We start from the raw sequence: 20,975 nt of genomic DNA on the forward strand, positions 1-20,975 counted from the left end.
GTGTGTGTGTGTGTGTGTGTGTGTGTGTGTGTGTGTGTGTGTGTGTGTGTGTGTCAAAAGAAACGGAAATGACAGATTTTCGTCTGCAGCGTGAAGCGAACTCGTAAGTGTTGGAGAAGGAATGCATACTTTTAGATTAAAAGAAATTTAAGAATAAGTCTATTGGTAGATATATGCTTTATTAACTAATAACCATCAATCGTTTGAAATGTTTTTCTTCACTAATCAGAGCTCGGTTATAGTGAGCGGAATCGCACAGCACTTGAATGCAGCATCACATCTGCAGATGGGACACTGCCTTCACGCGCGGGACGCTGTGATGCATTCAGGACCCGCCCTCCTCCTGCACTTGTCAAAGGGGACTGATCGCAAAATTACATCACACTTCTAACCTAAGACTCACGAGCAAACAACACCAGATTAAAACAAACGCCTGAAACTAACGCAGGGACATTTTTGTTAAAATGCTTCCTTTTAAGAGAACTTTTGAAGTCGAAAAACACCAGCTGCAAGAGCTCAACAGCAGACTCGCCCGCTATCTGTCCAGAACCAAGCAGCTGGAAGATGAAAACGCGCATCTCCTGGCTGAGCTCAGTAAGCTGAGGCAGGTGAGAGGGACGGAGCAATGGGAGCAGAAGTGCAGGGCGGAGGTGCGGGACCTGCGGAGAATGGTGGACCAGCTGTCCTTCGAGAAGTCCCGGGCCGAGATGGAGGGGGAGAAGCTGCGGCGAGAGCTGCAGACGGCCCGGTGTCTGTGCAGCGAACAGACCGAGGTGTGTCGGGACATCGACGGGGAGCTGAGAGGCTGCGAGTCGGAGCTCCGGCAAGCTCACAAAATCAACAGCGACCTCCAGCAGCGGCTCGCCCAGCTTCAAAACGAGTACAAACGCCTGGAGGGCGCGCACAAGCACGAGGTGAGCCTTCTCCGGCGTCAGGTGGAGTCCCGGGCGGCGCCCCTCGTCACGCAGACCTACCGCGGCCCCTCCGTGGTCTCCGTGGAGGAGGTGCAGGAGTACGCCCGCGATCTGTCCGAAGGCTGGGTGGAGACGTTCGAGATGTACCAGCAGCAGGTGGAGGGCATGGAGCTCGCCATCAAAGCGGACCAGGCGAGGCTGGGCGACCTGCAGAGGGAGAAGATGCTGTACGCCTCGCAGCTGGATAAGCTGCGCGCGGAGGCGGAAAAACATGGCCAGGTTCAAATGCGACTGGAGGAGCAGCTGACGAAGATGCAGGAGCACTTCCGCGTGGACCTGGGTGAACATCAGGTGAGGAAGAGTGCAGTTAAACGTGCATGTGCTTCAGGGAATGCAGACCTGTTGTGTTTGTCCATATGAGCCCCACTGCCACACCCACTGACGGACTGCAGCTGTCCAGAGCTGCAACGGATCAATTATTAATCGTCTGTTTCCTAACTCCAAACAATCCTCAAAAAGCTTACATTCCAGTCTAGGCTTAAACGCTGAATTTATATGGCATCTTTAAAGTTTAAAGGTACTCACTCCTTGTTACACTTCCTTTGTTTTTGCTCCCACTTGCATGTTTGAGATCAAGACAAATGTTAAAACAATACAGAGATGACCAGAAGAAACACAAAAGGCAGTTTTTAACTGATTTCTAAACCTCATTTCCTAAATCTAATAACTGGTTATTTTCTGACAGTTGCAGTCAATCATTTGCAATAACTGGCAGTAAATTTCAAGGGGACATATCACTTTTTTATTTATTAGAGGAGTGCAGAAAAAATGTAATTAAGGTTCTCCCGATGCGATATAGCTTTATATTCTGTTCAGTTTTATCCATTTTCTATGAAGTTTCTAAACTATTACATGACAGACTTTGCGACAGAACTTCTGTTGTCTTCATTCTCCTCTCATCTGGGTCAGACTCTGGGTCCAACATGTAAGCTGGATCTTCCCTTATTGACATCTTTTAATTAATTTTTAAATAAGTTTTTGCGCCACTATATAGTCGTAAACCCCTCTATCAAACAATGCACCACTCTGGCAGGTGGAGGGGGGCAGGGTGTGAAGTGCCTGCTTTGGAAACAGTATCAAAACGAGTTGATCTGAGACACATCTCAGAAAAGGGGCAAACGAAGGGCTTGTTGAGTTACAATAAGAAGGAATTCAGACCAAAGCATTGCAGTTCCAGTTTATATAGACCCCAAATGAATGATTTAAAAGCAGGATATGTGGCTGCAAATGAGTTTTGCTGGTGTTCTTTGATTGTAGCTAAACTTAAGCTCAAGCTCTCTTAAGTTCTGCAGTATGGGAACAAACTGTTGGCCGGACTTTCTCCAAGATTTTTTTGGTCGAGAGCAGAGTTCATGGTTCCATCGATTAGTCGTCCAGGTCCTGACGCAGCAAAGCAGCCCCAGACATGGTGGTCTGGAATGCAGTGTTAGTTCCCCACCAGATATAACAAGACACACACCTTCAAAAAAAGGTCCAGTTTTGTCTAGTCCATCCAAAGAATGTTTTTCCAAAAGTCTTTGGGAATGGTCCGTCAAAGTGTTTATTATAACATGTGTGAGCGTCCTTTGGTTGTGTTGAGCAGTGATTTCCTGAACACTCCCCTTTTTGCTCTCTCACTCTCATTCTTATTGTCGAATCATGAACTCTATTAACTGAAGGAGGTGAGGCCTGCAGGGTTTTAGAAGCTGCTCTGGGTTCTTTTGGGACCTCCTGGATGAGTCGTCAGCGAGGCCGTGGAGTCATTTTTGGATATTGGGAAGATCCACATTTGTTCCATGTTTTCTCCATTTATGGATTAAAGATGTGATAAACCAGTAATCAGGACTGGATGTGGCAGTGAGATTGTACTCAGCTTTCAAAAAAATATGGTTGATCACTGTTAAATCATGATTTAACAAGGAGATGACAAAATGTCACTTAGGGCCAAGTTGAGCTGGAAAGCCATTTTTCCTTAATAAATTAAATCTATTTAAAAACTGTTTTGTAGTTACTCAAGTTATCTTTGATATTAAAATGGTTCTCTGATCTGAAACACATAAATGGGATATGAAGAAAAGCAAAACAAAGTGAAGAAATCTTTAAGGGGGCCAATACTTCTCTCACATTATCAATAAGAATTTGAGTTCCCATAACGGCCAAATACACCTTAAAAGGCAATATTTGAACTGTGCATAAAAGGACTGACTCACTGGCTGGCCGTCTCTAGATTTACAGTCGCTGGATTACTGCAGCCACTTAAACCGATTAGCTGTCAGACTGATAAATCCTTATTAGTCTCCTAAAAGTGGTGGAGGCTGGAAGCAGGGAGGCCAGTTAGAAAAGATTGTGATGACCTCCCTCTGCATGACTTCCTTTGTCACTAAATAGTCTTCAGTAAAATAAGAGAATGGAATTCAATGTGACAAATAAAGATTATAACTATAACAAGTTTTCTCTGTCTAGATGATTATCGAGCAGCTCGAGCATGAGAGGAATGTGTTGCTTGGTGCTTTGGAAGAAAAGATGAGAGAACATCAGCACCTTCTTCAGGTGAAGATGGATCTGGGCATGGAGGTGGCTGCTTACAGGTGATCAGTTTTTGTTTTCTGTTGTCCAGTCGAATGAAACAAAAGCAAGGACATTATGAAAGCTATTGAAGTTATTTTAACTCAAATTGAGTTGAAATATTAACTAAGGAAAGCTTTATTTTAAATTTATTTGAGTGTATGAATACATAAAACAGAAACACAGTTTTATAATAATTTTCTGGGTTTAAGCAGGAAGTTTGCTTTATATGAATTATAAAAAGACTGTTGAAATTTAGCTTCAACCTGTTTTTTATTTATTCCATAATAAAAAAAGAATCAGTTGTCCACTTCCTGAATTAATAATCTTAAAAATGAATTTATTTCTGTGCTTGCATAGAAATTTTGCTTTAAACCTTTTTTGATTTTTTACCAAAATCATCAATAAACAAAGTATATTTTTGTGATCACCCTTGTCTCATATCGCAAGGCAGATAAAATGACCTCAATGGAATTAAAAAATTAACAGATACTGTAAAAACAGTCTACATGATCATGTGTATTCTTGACTAGGAAGTTTGGTTGGTTTTGAATTTTTGGATTACATAGGGGTGGGGGTGGGTGGGTCACTCAGATGTAGCAGTTGTATTTGTTTTACAAGTGTCACGAGTTTGTGTTTGCCATGCCTATTCATTATAGAGAAGAGTCCGGCCAGGCCAGCCCATCACTGTCCGTGTTATTTTTAGATCAGTCTTTGGAAAGGCACTCTCCAGAAAGGTTGTTCTTTTATAGAGGGACTTGGGTTTGTTTGTCAAGGAGAGGTGAGCTTTTTAAGCTAAATACAACAAAGTTTTGACAACCGTATATCTTGATCTGCTTTTGATGTTTGCTACCTTATATGGGCACGTTCAGGACTCATACAATCTTGTAAGCCAGTTGAGCTTAGTTTGAGGGGGTTGAAATGGCAGAACTGAATGACGTGCTTCATTTTGTGAGGTAATTATTTTTTACTTTTATTTTATTTCTACTAAGACAATGCCCTGGTTCATTTGCTAGAAAATTTTGTCTTCTCCTGTCTCTGATAGGACTCTCCTGGAAAGAGAAAGTGTTGGTCTGCATGATGCTCACAGGAGGGTGAATCAACATCAGAGGGAAAGAATAATAGGTACTATATTGAACTTATGTAATCACAATAAAAACATTCCAAAACTAGATTCTACCAAGTTAACAGAGACTAAATACTAATTTTTTTATGCTTCAGATATCAAGTTGCCTGCCCAAACCCGCACTCCAAGAATGTCTACCTTAACCACAAGGCAACATATGGATTTCCATTATACATCACCAGCAAACCTGAAAAGATCCCCCGTGCCTTCTTCTGGGTCCATAAGTCCCTCCAGGAACATTCCTATTTCAGCTGCAGAGAGAGCTCGCCATCAGAGCCCGGCATCCAGAAGGGACATGATCTCGTTCAACAAAGCTCGGGCTGCCGCTCCAGCCCCTGCTTCCACCGCCACCAAAGATAAACAACTTGGTCAGAGTCAAAATGTGGCAGAGGAGCAAATTATGAAACTCAAACAGGTATCAGAGGAAAGCCAGATCAGCACTACAACTGAGAACAAATCAGTAAGAGTGACATCACTGCCAAAGTTGAGCCTCAGCACAAAAAATGAGACAGAAAGCAAAAGGCAAGTGTCAGATGAGAAAGAGAAAGGCAGTGATCGTGATGAGTTCAAAGATAAAGAGAGAGCAGAGTCTTTCCCAGGCTCAACTGAGAAAAAAATACTAGACTCTGTATCAGTAGAGGAGATTATCGAGAAAGTGATTAAACCAGCAGGTTTAGAGGATAAGGCCTGTTCATCGGGAGACTCAAAGGTCAGTTACCATGTGGAAAAAAATGAGCAGGACGATGGCACCACCCAGACGAAGATTGTTCTGGAGTCTAAGGTGGAGGAAGAGCTGGATGTTTCTGAGGGCTCTGCCCTGGAAGAACTTCTGAACCAAGGTGCAAAGAAAGTGTCACTAGAGGACATAGAGGATACAGCAACAGGAAGCATGATTAAGAATTTGCTGAGCAGTATTCAAGGAGAAAACTTAGAAAATAAGTCTGTCAAAGTGGAAATCATCGAGGAACCCATCGAGTCTCTCAGTGATGAAGAGCTACGGGTTGAAGGGGAAAAAGAATCTATCGGTAGTTTTACTGAGCCGTCAACATACTTTCAAATTGAGGAGATAGACCATCATGTTCATCAAGAAGAAAAACATGAAACTGAAGAGATGGTATCCTCCCAAGGAGCCAGAAACCAGTCCAGTGGTGGATTTGTGCAAGTTCAGGAGGTCTTTAGAGAAAGTGAATCTCCACAGTTCTCCCAAGATCAAGAGTTCCACGAGTATTTTGTGTCCACACCGGATGAGAACCTATCAGAATCTGAGGAGGGTGGAGGGATAATGTCATATGGTCATTATGGCATTGTAGATGACCTGTCAGATGAAAGGTATTATCAAGATGAGAGCCTTCCCCAGCAAAGCGTGATTGTAGAGGAAAGTGACAAACACAAGTCAGGAAAACCCTCATTCCCCAAAGAGAATTTTCCAGAGTGCATCATTGAAGAAGAGGTTCGTGTTTCCCCTATAGTGCAAGAATCGGTGCTTGAGTTCCTGAGAGAGGACTCCTTGGAGCCCAAAGAGCAGCTGAAGGGAGCTCTGGAGACATTACAAAGTTCAGTGTCGGGTCCTCTGAAAGAGGAACTTTCTTTCCTCACAAAACTGAGCAGAGAAAGTCCAGAGAATGTGGAGGTCAGAAAAGTTGAACAGTCAAGCAACAATGGAACCATGACGATAGTTGCAGAGCTAAATGTCTCTCAATCCCTTGAAGAATCTGGACTGCTGGAGGAAGGAGACGATATTTCTGAAGAGCAGATCATGAAAGCTCTAAGAGCGTCTAACTTGGATATCGAAAAAGCCTTCCAGGGTGGGTCAGGAGCTGGGTACACTATCAGAGTTTCCGAAGAAGAGGAGGAGGTTGCTCATTTTGGGGATTTTGAAGGCTTCGGTGACACTGAAGCTTCTTCATCTCAGATCACTGAAAAACACATCAAACTGGAGCCATCAGAGTCCTCTTTCACTTTTCAAACGGATGGTCAGGGCGGACAAGCTGAGGCAAGCTCAGAGCAGGAGCTGCAGCCTCACGTTTTGGAATCCCCAGTGAGGGTATCTCATGAAAAACGAGTTGCAACAGTTTTCCTTGAAGGCCCTTTAGACTAGAGGAAGCAAAATATTCAGAAAACATTTTCAAGCAGCTAATCTAATGCAACAGACGTGAAGCTGTAATACCAGTTCTAATCAACACAATGCTGATTATGTCTGCAAGCAAAGGTATCTAAATAAGTTGTGCACTTTTACAATACCAAGTTAGCTTTCATCAAACCACAGAGCACTAACAAATAAGATGAAGCTAGGGATGAAATATCTAAATGCTGCGGTGATGTTTTACAGCTGGAAGTGCTGATACATGTTTCTTTATTTGATCTTCACATCACATCCATGTTATCTCCAAATAAGGTTTGTTTATTTTTTGTAAGTTTTTTGTTAGTTTAAACTGTTCTGCTGAGTTTGAACAACAGATATTTTAGTTATCACCATCAGCTTAGCCATTCTTTCACAAAGACATTTACCATAATGTTGAGTCGTCTGGATCAACATTTAATGCAGACCAACACAGGTCACATGGAGTCATGAGGTGCTTCTGCTACATTTGCAGATTGGAGTTTCAACCATTTTTGTGCCTTGGGCTCCTTTTACAAAACAGAATGATGTCAGTACATATAAAATGCTGAAAAATGTTTAATTTAGGAAGAAGTCACTAACATATAGAGAGTCTAGTAAAGCTTGTAGTTAAAGACTGTTGTGGGAAAGGGAAAACTATGTATTTTAGTCAATAAGGCATAAACTAACTTTGCTTAATATTCTAGATTGCATATCTCTATAAACATAAGATGTGTATTTTTCATTAACTGTGAAACTAAGACATTTATTCAACCAATTTTAGCAGCCTAAACATTTTTGGTAATGTATATTTTTACAAGTTACAGTACAATATTTGCATAACCAGTGAACATTTAGGTTTTAATAGGTAATTTGGAAATTAATATTTAAAACTATAGTACAGACATTCAAAATTAAAAGTAAATTTGAAAACTCTGGGAAAAAAAGTTGGATTGCAGAAAGTGAAAATGGTAAAAATGTAAGCGAACTGCTTTTGTTGTTGGTTGGTTGCGGCACTGTTTTGCTTGTTCACATTTGTTCAGTATCACAGTGTTGGCACACAGATTTCAACTTTGCTCTGACCGAAGAGTGTATTTACGACCGACACTATTTTCGGCTCATTGGCTTAGTGGCACCAAGTCTTCACTAAGGTTTGTTGTGTTGTGTACTGTTTGCAAAGTCAGAAGTGAAACACTGTGACTTCAGTCTGGTGATATGTTTAGACCTTTTAAACTTTTCCTACGAGTGTTTTTACAAATCACTAAAATGCAATATTTCACACAAACGCAATCTGTGTTTCAGAGACATGTGATGCAATGTTTTTAGAAGCATTCAGTGTGTTTAGGTGCAGATACAACAATTCTACATTCTTTCAACTGTTATTTGAATAATGTGCCAATTTGAAGAATAAACAATTTAATATAATCTATTGATATATATAAAAACTGAGACAATGTTTAATGAATGTGGAATGGACAAAGCATCTTTTGTTTGAATAATTTCTGTTTAATGAAAAAATTTGGCTAAAATGGATGAATACTACATCATTAAAAGATACTGTGGGAATGTTTGGTTCGAGTTTTTCTTTCACATTACATAACAGAAAATACAAACTGATTTTAAAAAGTGGTTCTCTGTAGAGTTATTTACAAATCAATGCATATTTATATCTGATGACTCAAACCAACATTTTAGTCAGACATGGAGTTTTTCATTGTTACCCCTGGATGGTATAACTGTAAATGTGTCAGACTTTTTTTTTCCTTCTGGCTTGTCTCTGCTGCCTCTCGACCACCTCTGTTGTCCTGAAAACCAAATAACAAATGATTGCGTCACTAAAACATGAAATATATTCTTCAGTCTATTTTTAAATACTAATACTTAAAAAGGTTGTTGACTGGCTGTGTAAATTTAAGTATGTTAAACTCGATTTAGCTGTAAATGTAACATCTCTTCTGATTACCTCTCCAGCATGTCCACAGCTCTCTGCACAGCTTTTGCTTTCTTGTGCTGAGGACCGTGTAACAAGCTCTGAATCTTCAGGCACTAAAATTAAAAACACACAAACAGTGAGAGAGATAGGACGAAGACGAGAAGAGCAACTTATACTCAGAGAGGATGAAACACATCCTAGCAACATTTGGATGCACTAAACATACCAAAATAACCACTGTAGCAGTCCGAGTGATAGACAACACCTGTGCCGATAACTCTGGAGTGTCAAGTAAAACAAAACGGATCGGCCAGAAATTTGATGAGTGCACAAAATCAACACCTCAAGAATATATTGTATGTAACATGGCCACATATGAAAAACAAGCTATAATTGCTTGAAATCTACGATGTCATGAAAATTTCCAAATTCCAAGCACAGAAAACTTAAAACATATGAAGATGATTGCACATTTTGACACAACATGAGAAAAAAACTGCCTTCTCTTTTCTGAAATCATCACAAATAACAAGAAGCAAATGTTTAAAGCAGGAAAGAGGGAGGGAACAGCTTTCCTCTTCACTGGGGAAAGCAAAACAAGGGTAATCTGGAAGACATCCATCTGGCCTCTTGGATGTTTTCACTGTTGCTATGGCTGATGTAATGGAAGGCCTTTTTTTCATCTGTACTTCACAGGAAGAAAGAGGGAAAAGTCTCATGTGTCTCTGTGCACCATTGTTCTTTGTTTTTAGTACCGCTTGTGTCATGTATCCACTGTAAAAGCAAGTTGTTTTCTTTTAGAGACGCAAGGTTACTCAGTCAGAGTACAAGTGGTGCCACGATGACAGGAGTAAACAAATTAAAACCCTGACATATCCGCCTGGGGGTAAAGACACTTCGGAAAGGTTACAAGTTGGATGGGGTGCAGATATAGGTCTGTCATACTTGGACCCCCTTCTGAGCTCAGATAGCAACAACAAAGCAACATAGCAACTAGAGTGCTAGACTTAGAAACAAGTCTTTACTTGAATAAAGCTATAGCCCTTTTCTTGTGCATATTACTGAGGTGGGAGAACTGAGCTCGTGGCAAATCTGAAATCGTACAGCATGACTGAAACCCCACTGTTCATTATATAATATGTCATGAATGTCAATTAAAATACGGATAATAAAAACTATATTTAATTACCAAAAAAAGATGTTTGTTAAATGCTTATTGCAAGGATGAGCAACTGGTGGTCCGCGGGCTGGATGACTTCAGTCCAGCTTGCCAATGAGACCCCAATCTAATGTTTTTTTTTCTAATAAAAGAAAGAAAAAAAGAAGTTTTATTACATTTGTGTAAGTGTGCAGCATGTGGCCCTCTGGTAGTGTCAACAAAAAATTGTTGTCCTTTCCATAAGTTTCCCACCCCTGGCTTATTTGATGAAAGATACACGAATGTCACGGGACGTACTGGCATATGGCTCTAATTGGGGTCAGTATCTATAAGTTACTGAATTTAGCAAAGCACCTTTCTCTTTCCAAAGTTACATCGCCCATCTGGCAGGTTCAAACCAGTCTGAAGAAACACAAAGTCACTCTGTGTGATATTTAACACCAGAGAGGGAAGCTCTGCACACTGCAACCCTTCCAAGATTAGCATGCAATTCTGATAACACTGAGCTCTTTAGAGATGGTGGAAATAGCTCATCTCAAAATGACAGGGACTCTTTTGTGTGGCCTCTTGACCGGCCTGTCACCACATCTCTGCAGCAGGCATGCAAACCTGCCCCACTCCTGGCCTTTTATTAAAACCTTCTCTAACAGTTTGGCAGGGACATTATCCTGTCATATCATACAGCAGTCCTATGCAACATGTGGTTACCTTTGTCATGGTTCTGTGGGCCTGGTTCATCTGGCCCTCTGTCATCTCCACACTTCCAATCAGCTGAAGAGTGTCTGCTACCTCAACGCTCAGGTCACCAAATGCAGCTCTTTTAGAATCAAGAGAGGCTCTTTGGATCTCCATGCATTTCTGTTATGATATAATCAATGTTTAGGCATTAAATCTTGATGATGGCACAAAATGAAATGAATCCATAAATAATAAATGCTACTTGACTGAAAGGTTTGCTGAAGGTTCAATTTCCATGCTTTCTTTCAATAAAACATAAAAATCTAAAAGTGTATTTTGTGTACACTTGTAAAGTGTAATATTTCTATTTTTCATTAAAAAAACTCAAGCATTGGAACTTTCTTATTGTTCTTTATAATGATGATTGTGTTTTACCTCCTGCTGTCCATTAATGAGAAGAAAGCGACAGAAATCATCCTGGGCAGTGAGGAAAGCTGGATCCTGCAGGCCTACAGAGCTCCTGTAAGCACTCAGACTCTGTTTAAAGTACTGACCTGCAGCTGCATCTAGAACAGCAAAAAAAAAAAAAAAAGAAAATACACAGAATTAATACAACCATAGCAACAATTTGACAGAATCCCTGATTTTGAAAACTCTCACTTCAACCAAAAAGATCAAAGTCAGAAAGTTGTTTCATTTCCAGATGTGCTCTATAACTTCCATTCATCTCACATTTGTCTTCAAATTGAGAACAAGCCTGAACTTGGCCCACGATGAAGCTTTTGCACGTTTGCTTTCTATAATGTCATCTTAAAGAACCCGTCATATAGAAAAGACAATGAGATAGTCAAACCCTAGCCTCTTGTGTGAGTCACTCAGGCCTCGCCTCTGTTTGTGAATAAACTCACCATTGTGATGGGGCTCTGCTGCAGTAGAAAGGATCATGGCCAGACTGTGGGAGATCTGAGCCCCCTGTAGCCCCTCTGGATTGTGACTCATAGCAATGGCATGAGCCTAGCAGAAACACCCATATGAAATAAGACAGATCATGTACCAACAAAGGCGAGACAGAAATTACCTGACACATCTTGATAGGGACTTAAATAAAAAAAATAAATAAATGTTTGTGTGTTTGTGTGTGGTTTCCTGCCTTGGAGAGATGCTCTATAGCTCGGTCCATATGACCTCTGTCTTGTTCAGTGGCAGCCATGTCTTTATAGATGGCACAAGTTTTCTCGGGCTGATTGCAGTCTTTGAGCAGCTGCAAAGACTTTTTACACTGGTTTAATGCCTCTTCTGGGCGGTTCTGCCTCCTATAGACCCTGAAAACAGAGGAAACAGAGCTGAGAGCCATCTTAAAACAAAACAAAACAAAAAAATCAGAAAGTAGTTTCTAAAATGCCCCTATTTAAAATGTTGATTTATTCAGTTCACAAAAGGTCTCTAAGAAAAAGTTCAGAAAACACACTCTTCAGTTTGTTGTGTGTCTGTCGGTTTTCCTCCAAGAGATAAATGAAGCGTCACATTAATTAAAAACAGCACAGATGCAATATCAGTTTAGTATTTTGCCATGGTTTCTTTTGTTTATAGTATACAAACTGATGCCAGTTATTTCCTCACTCTGAATGTGTTTCATAATACTGCAGTAAATATGACACAAACTAGAAGAAAAAGCTTTAGCTGTTGGTTGCAGCTGAACCCTGATAGCTGCATCAGGAAATGAAGCTTTTTAGCCACTTTGGACTGCATCCACTCACATTTGCAACCGTCTCCTGAGACTCAAAGCACTGATTTTATATTTAAGTGGGTTTAAAATATTATTCCACAATGTCTAACTTGGGGAATGTTTTGGGTAGTGAATGAAAACCAGCCAACACTGCGCAAAGCACCTGTAATAATGTTGCTTTTTCTTCTTACATAAAAGGAGTGTGACAGCAGAGAGTGAAAAAGACAAGATGGCTGCATCATCCAACACAAGGACTCTGGATCCATGAGGCTGCTGTGGCAACGACGACAAACCGTCTAATGGACTCTAAATTTAATTCAGCTCACCAGTAAAAGGGTTGGTCTTCCTCAGAGGGCAAACGGCTCACCGCCATCAAGCACTACAACAACTCACGCTACAGTTCAGTATTTTTAAGCCATCTGACTGCAAATTCAAAGTTTAGCCTGAAAGCAAAATGTAAAATGCAGTTTTAGTAGTATAAGGTTTATTTTAGCACAGTGTGAGAACCAGCAGTCTCAACTTCTCTGCAGCACACGGATTTTAGGTATTTGAGGCTCAGTCGCTTTAAAGTAACAGCAAAGGTTATGGAAACATTACAAAAGCTCATTTCTTCAAATTTTCCCATGAATCTAAGTTTATACTAAAGTGTTCTGACGGAGATTCTTGGTTCCCCACCCCTTAATGTCCACTGGGCAGACGTTTCACATCCTTTTCTGGCTGGCACACCTAGGTTTCTACATCAAGTCCTCATGGACTGAGACAAGACTGCTCTATTTTCTTATTAACTCTGCATCCTTGTGTGCTTCCAGAAAAGCAATATGCCACTTTCTACTCACATGTACAGTCCACAAGGCAGGAAATGAATATAATGAATATAATGAAAGATTCGAAGAGGTGCTGCCAAGCGAGCCACACAGTGTTTGTAAACGTTTCCAGAAGACGTTTGACATACGTTTGCTGAGTTTTATTCAGGAAAATTTGAGAAAATGTCAAAAAAAAAAAAAGTGAGGGGGAAAATACAACTGCTTGTTCTAATAAAACTCACTGAAAAGTTGTTTTTAAAATAATATTTATTATAAAGTGTAGGTATAAACTGATGATAACCTGTAACAAGGAATTCTTTACAATCTAACTGGCTTTGAAAAGCAACCCTCAAGTGTGGTCAAGTATTAAAAGCCAAAAGATTAAATTTCATTGGTAAACCAGTAAAATAATCTAGAAAGGTTTTAGAAACACTTTTTAACAAACAGCAGGTGCATTTTGTATTAAAAAACTAAATACATCCCCTGATAATTGTACAGGTACACAATCCAGTTAGTAATGACAATAAAGGGTTTAAGTATAAATAATTTTTTGTTGTTACTATGAACAACTCCAAAGAAGCAAAGGGAGTCAAGTTTTTGCCTGATTAAGTTGTAGTTACATGTGTTTTCTACTGCAAGTTTAAAACTGTAGGAGTGATGCTTTAGTTCCTTGTATTAATTTGTTTGTTCAAAAATGTCCATTTTAGATTAAAAAATGTGCAAAGTTTTGGTAATTTCTTATTATGAGAAGCTATAAAATAAAACTTTATTTTTATAGAAATATTAGGTTTGAAGATCACAATTTTTTATATTCCTAGCTAGAATATTTCTTCCATTTCCAGCTATTTTCAAAATAATATGCAGAGTGTTTCCTTTGTTAATAAGCTACTTTTGTTTAAAATGCTTCATTTTAACTTAAAGTTCTTTGTACATCAGTTCTGATTAAAAAAGGTACTCACACTGATGAAAGCCATGTAATTAAGAAAATAGAAACTGCATGTCTTTTAAACCACAAATTCTGGATGACACTTACCAAAATCTGGAGGATAGTACTCTAACGGAAGACATTTATTTAAATTTATTTGTCATCTAGCAATAATTTATGAAAAGCAGAACGTAAAACCTGCCAACTTCATCTGCAAATTCATGACAAAAGTCGTAAATCTGAAGCAACAAATGCAGAAAAATTATACAAAAGAGGTAGAATTTGAGACAAAGCCACAGGCAGACTGAAAGGCACACCACATCTTAGTGATCAAATCAGCCCACCTTGATAGTAAAACTAAAACCCTGCACAATGTTTGAACCAGGATCCACAGCTTACATCACTATTCCAGGCTTTGGAGGGAATGTTCCCCTCAAAACACAACAGTGCTGACTGACGGAGCTTTAGAAGCTTGCCAAATTCTTACTCACCACCAACAAAAGAGATTTAGCAAGCTTAAAATCACCAGCCAGGGTCTGCACATTTTTTTCAACTACTCGCAGCATGTCAACAAACACTCTCTGAACCAGATAAAGATGGTATCATTTACAAATTCCACTGAGTATAGTTCAAGAAAATGTCCCATTTAGAAAGCCAACAGATCTTTCAACATATAAAACCAAGGTAAACGGGTCTAAATAAACATTACTGCATTACATTCTTTCCCAGTTGTGCTTCTAATTTCATCTGGAGTGACATGAACTATGACAAGCGGATGCTATTTCCTCTGCTGCCACTCCACATGGTTCCAAAAACAGACCATCCGTCTGCACAGCACATGATACGTCTCCACCCTGATCCCTTAATTCTTTAATCTTTTCCTGAGCGTGTAGTTCTAACCTTGGTGCCACCAAAGAAGACTCCTGAGATCACAAATAATAAAACAGAAATAAATAAATAAACACAATAACGCTGTCATCAGCCTGGAGTAAACAAAGCAACAGATATTCAAAAAAAAGAGAAAAAAATCTCAAAGTTACAGCATTTAAGCAAAACAATATTTTATAACAGTTTTAAGGCCTATAGAGGAAAATAAGCAAGAAATACCACTAACCCCCTTGTTTTCTACTGCTTCGCTAAAACTACAAACACTGCAACCTGACATAAACATGTGGAAGAGAAAGAAACAAAAAACAAACAAAACAAAACATAAAAAACACTGTAGCTTCCTGTAGAGTGTGCTGGATAATTGTGAAGAAAAGTTTAGGTTAGAATTTCTGCAGAAAATAAAAGGGAAATAACGATGTTCATAATAACTAAACAAGTTGTAAAGTTAAAATTAAAAAAGCCCCAAAAGAGGATTTTGTGCAATTTTGCAGGACTCCATCACCACCTTGTGGTCAAACTTACAATAAGTTTTGTAAAGAGACAAAACAAAAACAGACATTTTCCATTTGGGAGGCTGATTATTCTCACTGTAATCATTTTACTTTTATCTTTTTTATTATTAAAAACAAATGTAAACAAGCTTAAACATCGTACAGCAGGTCTGAAAACATGAAACACCCAAATTAATCTGAAAAAAAGCATCAGAACCAGCTCATGTAAACTGAAATACTTCAGATCTCATTAAATTCAGTTCACAAATGTAAGCCCTGTTCTCCACTACAGTACCTGTATAAACCACTGCTGATCTCCAGGCGAGTTTCTCTCTTCTCTTCTTGGTTAATAACATCTTGTTGATGAAGCTCCTCCACGATTTGCTCTGCCTTGAGTAAAGATGAGTCTGCCTCCTCTAAAGTAGAAATGTTAAGAACTATTTCTGATTTGTCCGTACACACAGTCCTGTGTGACACAGGGAGCCCCGAATGCAAAGGATATTTGTCTGTAAGAAGTGAAGCAGCTCCTTCTGTGAGATTCACACTCAGGAGACACAAGAGAACGTCGAGCTTTTCATCTCTGCAGGAAGAGCAGACGGGTAGGTGGTCTCTGGCTTTGATTACGTGTTCCTGAGCCTGCAGCCCCCAACCTGAGGAACACAATAACAAAAAAACAAGAGTAGAAATTTTTGATTTTCGGCTTTTGCACACAAGAAAAACAAAAAAACATTTGTGTCTACAGACACAAATGAATCTTTAAATTACCTTTGAACTGTAAATATGCTTTAGCCAGTCTGGCGTGAGCCTGGGCAAGTTTTAGATGTCTCTCTCCATAAACAAGCCTGGTTAGAGCCACACATCGCACCAGGTCCTGGATGCAAGCGTCAAACTGAACACACAACACAATACTGTTGGACTTGGAATCTTTTTATTGAAATTGGAAAGTTTGTCCAACTTCGGTTCTGGTCTTTTAAATTTGTATATTTATTTAAAAGGTGTGAATTTAATAACTTTGGATTTTAGTATCCAAATGAGACAAAGAAAACATGTATAACATTTTTTATATTCCATAAATCAGGGGTCCAATCCTGGTTTTAAGGGCCACTATTTTGCATATTTTAGGAGTTTCTCTGCTAAAACACACCTGATTTGATTGAATAGATGATTAACAGGCGTCTGCAAAACTTGACAAGGTCATTTAATCAAAGAATCAGGTGTGTTGATTAGGAAAACAAGTAAAACATACATGATTGTGGCTCTCGGGGACATGAAGGATTAGACAATCGTACTGTGTAGACAATATTAAAAGAACATATTTTTTTTTCAAATTTACCTAACATTTCAACACATAATCTCATAATTGGGGGAGATGTGAACTGTGTGCTATCATCCTTCGAACGTAGTACAGTGGGGAAGATCTCTCTTTCTAAATCGGCCCAGTCAATTAATTAATTTCTTAATACCTGTGTGCTAATATTAAAAGAACATATCAGGGGTGTCAGGTTCTGGACGGCATCTATCCAACATCTTTTCCTTGTTTCTCTACTCTCAACACACCTGACTCAGTGATTCAATTAACCTTTTCAAATTCTGTACAAAAAAAATCATCCATTTCTGCCAACCAGGTGTGTTTGAGTAAACTGAACAACGTGGTATTTGACGATTTTTGGAATGTAAATATTGTATACACTATTTAATCCCGAGCAACTTTAAATCAACCAAAACAAAAAGGCCTTCAGTTGTAGCTAATACTTACCCTTTGCTTGTCCTCACTGTCTTGAGCATTAATAGTAAAATATTTAAGCTTTTCTTCGGGAGGCATCATCAGAAAGTCCTTGGAAAATCTCAGTCCACTTGAACAGAGACCAGTAAACACATCTCTGTGTCTGGTTGTAGTTCTCCTGTTTTCAGAGAATCTGTTGTAATACATTAATTAACATGTTTGTCAAATTCGAAGAAATTACATTGGGAAAAAAATACTTTTGGGTTTTGGGGTGGGAAATTAGTTTGGAGCAAGTCGGTTGGAAGACATAACCGAACATGTTTTTGGACTGAACGGAAGGAGAAAACGTACCCAGTCGAGGATACTGGTGAATCTGTCCCTGCTTGACTGTCATCCATATTTACAAACGCTGCAAAATTCTCAACAAGCTGTTTGGTTGCCGTGGTTACAATGCGCGTGTCGCGCTACAATAGCTACCCTAGCATCTGCTGCCGCTGTCCAACAACATGTGACTTTTCACAAAAATAACTTAAGGTCGGGCCTTACATATACTAAAACATCCCTTTCCATTGAATATTGGGATATTTACAATAAACCCTGGAAGCTTGGTTGATCGTTGCTTGCTTCCTGAAGCTCAACGTCTTCTTCTTCTTCTTGTTTATTGGCAGTTGGCAAGCCAACTGTGATGGTGCATTACCGCCACCAGCTGGACTGGAGTGTGAACAGGCAATGAACAGAAAAAAAATATATATATTCTACCTAATAACATTGTTTTTTTTTCCCTCAAGAATGCTAGAATCGGACCTTTTATTTTACTGGCATTACTTCCAAAAATTTTATCAATTACAAAATCAATATGCATGTTATTAATTTCTTTTTTTTAATTGTTTCCTTTCTGAATCATAAGCATTGCATTCCATAAATACATGCTGAACTGTTTCTGGTGAATTACACTTATCACAAAGCCTTGTTAAAAGTTTAACAATAATTTAAAGAGAATTATTAAGGCCTGTGTGACCTGTTCTGATGCGCGTAATTATTTTCTGTTATTCTAGATTTTCCTACTTGTTTTTGAACATTATAAAGGTGTCTACCTTTATCATTTATATCCCAATTTTCCTGCCAGATGTTTTTTAATATATTTACTTATTATCATTTTGCATTCTTCTTTACTTAATGGGATTCGGTAATCAATATTTTTACATTTCAAAGCTTGTTTAGCGAGCATGTCTGCCTCTTCATTACCCTCCACTCCCACATGAGCTGGAACCCAAATAAAATGTACTGATATTTTCCTTAAGTCAAGTTTATAAAGAATAAAATGAATTTGATTGATTATGTCTTTCCTTTTAGAGTTATTTGTTTTGATGCTTATTAGTGCTGCCATACTGTCAGAAGCAATAACATATTTTTGACCATTTTGTTTAGTAATCCATTCTAGACTCATGAGTATTGCTACTAATTCTACTGTATATACCGATAAATTATCTGTTACTCTTTTTTTTAAATTCTATGTTATGGAATGGAAAATACACTGCTGCACCGGTGTGTCCTGATTCTGACCCATCTGTAAATAAAATATCTTTATTCAAATGTTGTTTGTTTATGAATTTTTGTACTAAATAGCTTACTGACACAGATTTACTTTCATTTTTGATAAGTTCAGAGATAGGTCAACTGAGGTATTAATAAATAACCGATAAGGAATACAAGGCCCAACGTGTTTATGTTGCTAGAGGGAAGATAAACACCCGGACACCCAGAAGTGAGGTGTATTCAAGAACACACAGCTCATGCTGACTTTTAAGACAAATGTACAAATCTCGTGTTTGTGCTCCTCTGTTGGTAGTCCCCAGCATTGTCCTCATGGATTAAAATAAAAAAGGTGAGGTTCCAAAATATAGTGAGTAAACAGATTAACATAAACAAATTAAAGACCCAAATTGTTTTTAAATGTTCAAAACAAAACCAAATACCAAATACAGAAGCAGTGTGTGGAACTTAAAACATTCTTATTGCTTTGCTTCCATTGTGAAAAAAAAAAAAAAAAAAAAAAAACAAGGCACCAGTTCAGGTAATTTGTGGTACTTTCATAACCATTAGGTACTCACATATAGATTAAGATTCAGGATATCTTCTGATACAATAAATACATAAATAAATAAATAAAAAATAAAAAGTAGTACCATTTATGATCACAAGATGTCAGTATAAGTACATAAGAGCATTAGTCTGTGGGGGTTTTACAGTGTCCTAGAGGAAGAAATTATAATTGTGTTCTTTAAAAAAGTCATGGATTGAATTTTGAATGTTCACAAATTGATATACTATATAGCTTTGTATATTTTCTTACCTTTTGATTATATTCTCTTGGACCCCTTAATTGACCTTTTTCCAGTTTTTAATGTGCATGCTCAAGTCACTATTTTTCAATAGAGTAGATATATTCATGCCTACTTCTAATTTTTTGAAATACATTGAACAGTATTTATATTGACCTATGTTTCAGGTGTGCTCTGTAGTCATTACAACACCTGGCAATGGTACATGTTCAGGACATTTCACTGTCACAGAGTAAAACACCAATAACACAAATTTATAAGTACGTTTGATATGAATGTTAATTAAAAAAACAGGTACCTCTGAATGAATATGGGTGTGTGGTGCTTGATTTCCCGCATGCGCATTAATAACTGTAAAAAGGTCAGTGTGACAATGTGTTCATTATTAAACACATTTACTATTATTTATCAGGGGAAGGAACTATAGAGGCCATAAATTAAAGTAAGTTTTTTTCTTTTTTTACTTATTATACAGTGCTCTGAGTTAAAAACATGTTGCAGATCTATGCATCCTAATGCATTTTGTGGGGGAACCACAACCGACCCTTAAGTTGTTGAAAGTCATCTGCTAATAGCTCATTAGTTTTTAAAGGGTTGCTGTTAAATGGGCTGAAGTCAACGTAGTGTTCAGATGAAAGGTGCCACTCAAACGAGACCGAGAACAATGAAGCTGAAAGACAGTCCTCCCTTTTATTGTTTAAAAAGTACTTTAGTGCGTGGCCACACTTCCAGAAATTAAAAGGTTTTTCTCTCAGGGTCTTTGTCCAGATCCCATGCAAATAAATCAAATTATAGGCACCAGAAACATACTTTCCCTCTCAGTATCTGCATTTAACAATTTACCCTGTATGATAGATGCATAAAAGTTGACTAACAGTAAATATAGATGGAATACTCATACTCTTAAATGACGAGGAAAGTCCAAGTTCCTCGTGATTATGAGCTGCATAATAAAAGCTACAGTGTACGCCCGCAGCAAGAAGAGGAAATGTACATTTACTTGTCAAAATATCCCTTCTTACATCAGTGCCCAGTATCCACCCCAAATAGGCACGGAGTAACGTGTGTGTGGCTGCTTTGAGAAATTGGTCCCCGGGGACAGTTTTCTAGGTTAATTTATTCTGTATTGGTCTGGCAGAGGATGTACAGTCACCACTTTCAAACTGGGAGCAGGGCACATTTTGTGTGCAACGCTGCCTAAGATAACTTCTGCTGGCTCCTTGGGATGGCTACTGCCGGTTGACTCTGGCAGGCCATGAGACGGCTCGTTTATTTGTTTGTTTGTCCCATGAGTTCTTTTGGCTGGGTCGCTCGGGGCTCTGTTTTTCTGGCCCCGGTCCCCGGTTGGGCTTCTATTTCTGAAACCCAAGTGGCTCTTAATGAAGCTGGTGGGGTTGGCATGGGCCCTCAGCAAACCCAGGCCTGATCAGACCCTTCTTCTTCTTGCCTTGGCAGCCCCACTCCACGCGCTCCCTCTCTGCCTTCCTAATTTAGTAACGGTGGGTAAAAATATGCGCTAACGAACGAGGTCTGGTATGTCAGGCTGGCGTCCAGAGTAGGGGGGG

General features: G+C 38.9%; 2 protein-coding genes across 3 annotated transcripts; one reads left to right on the forward strand and one right to left on the reverse strand.

Moving 5' to 3' along the window:
• Nucleotides 1-33: 33 nt before the first annotated feature.
• Nucleotides 34-8,308, forward strand: synm (synemin, intermediate filament protein). Its single transcript, XM_014003520.1, has 4 exons — nucleotides 34-1,265; nucleotides 3,417-3,541; nucleotides 4,564-4,643; nucleotides 4,740-8,308. The coding sequence occupies exons 1-4, from the start codon at nucleotides 465-467 to the stop codon at nucleotides 6,740-6,742; spliced, it is 3,009 nt and encodes a 1,002-aa protein (XP_013858974.1). The 5' UTR covers nucleotides 34-464; the 3' UTR covers nucleotides 6,743-8,308.
• On the reverse strand, nucleotides 8,228-17,739 carry ttc23 (tetratricopeptide repeat domain 23). 2 transcript variants are annotated; one of them, XM_014003532.1, is made up of 11 exons: nucleotides 17,420-17,739; nucleotides 17,102-17,246; nucleotides 16,111-16,234; nucleotides 15,848-15,995; nucleotides 15,641-15,766; nucleotides 11,663-11,834; nucleotides 11,421-11,526; nucleotides 10,948-11,078; nucleotides 10,543-10,692; nucleotides 8,706-8,788; nucleotides 8,228-8,547 (listed from the first exon to the last, which is right to left on the reverse strand). In XM_014003532.1, the coding sequence occupies exons 1-11, from the start codon at nucleotides 17,464-17,466 to the stop codon at nucleotides 8,490-8,492; spliced, it is 1,290 nt and encodes a 429-aa protein (XP_013858986.1). In that variant the 5' UTR covers nucleotides 17,467-17,739; the 3' UTR covers nucleotides 8,228-8,489. The 2 variants fall into 2 exon arrangements, with proteins under 2 accessions (XP_013858986.1, XP_013858985.1); XM_014003531.1 differs by having other exon boundaries at nucleotides 17,102-17,261; nucleotides 17,420-17,738.
• Between the last annotated feature and the right edge of the window lie 3,236 nt (nucleotides 17,740-20,975).

Source organism: Austrofundulus limnaeus, unplaced genomic scaffold (assembly GCF_001266775.1).
Source record: "Austrofundulus limnaeus strain Quisiro unplaced genomic scaffold, Austrofundulus_limnaeus-1.0 Scaffold19, whole genome shotgun sequence".
Taxonomy (NCBI): domain Eukaryota; kingdom Metazoa; phylum Chordata; class Actinopteri; order Cyprinodontiformes; family Rivulidae; genus Austrofundulus; species Austrofundulus limnaeus.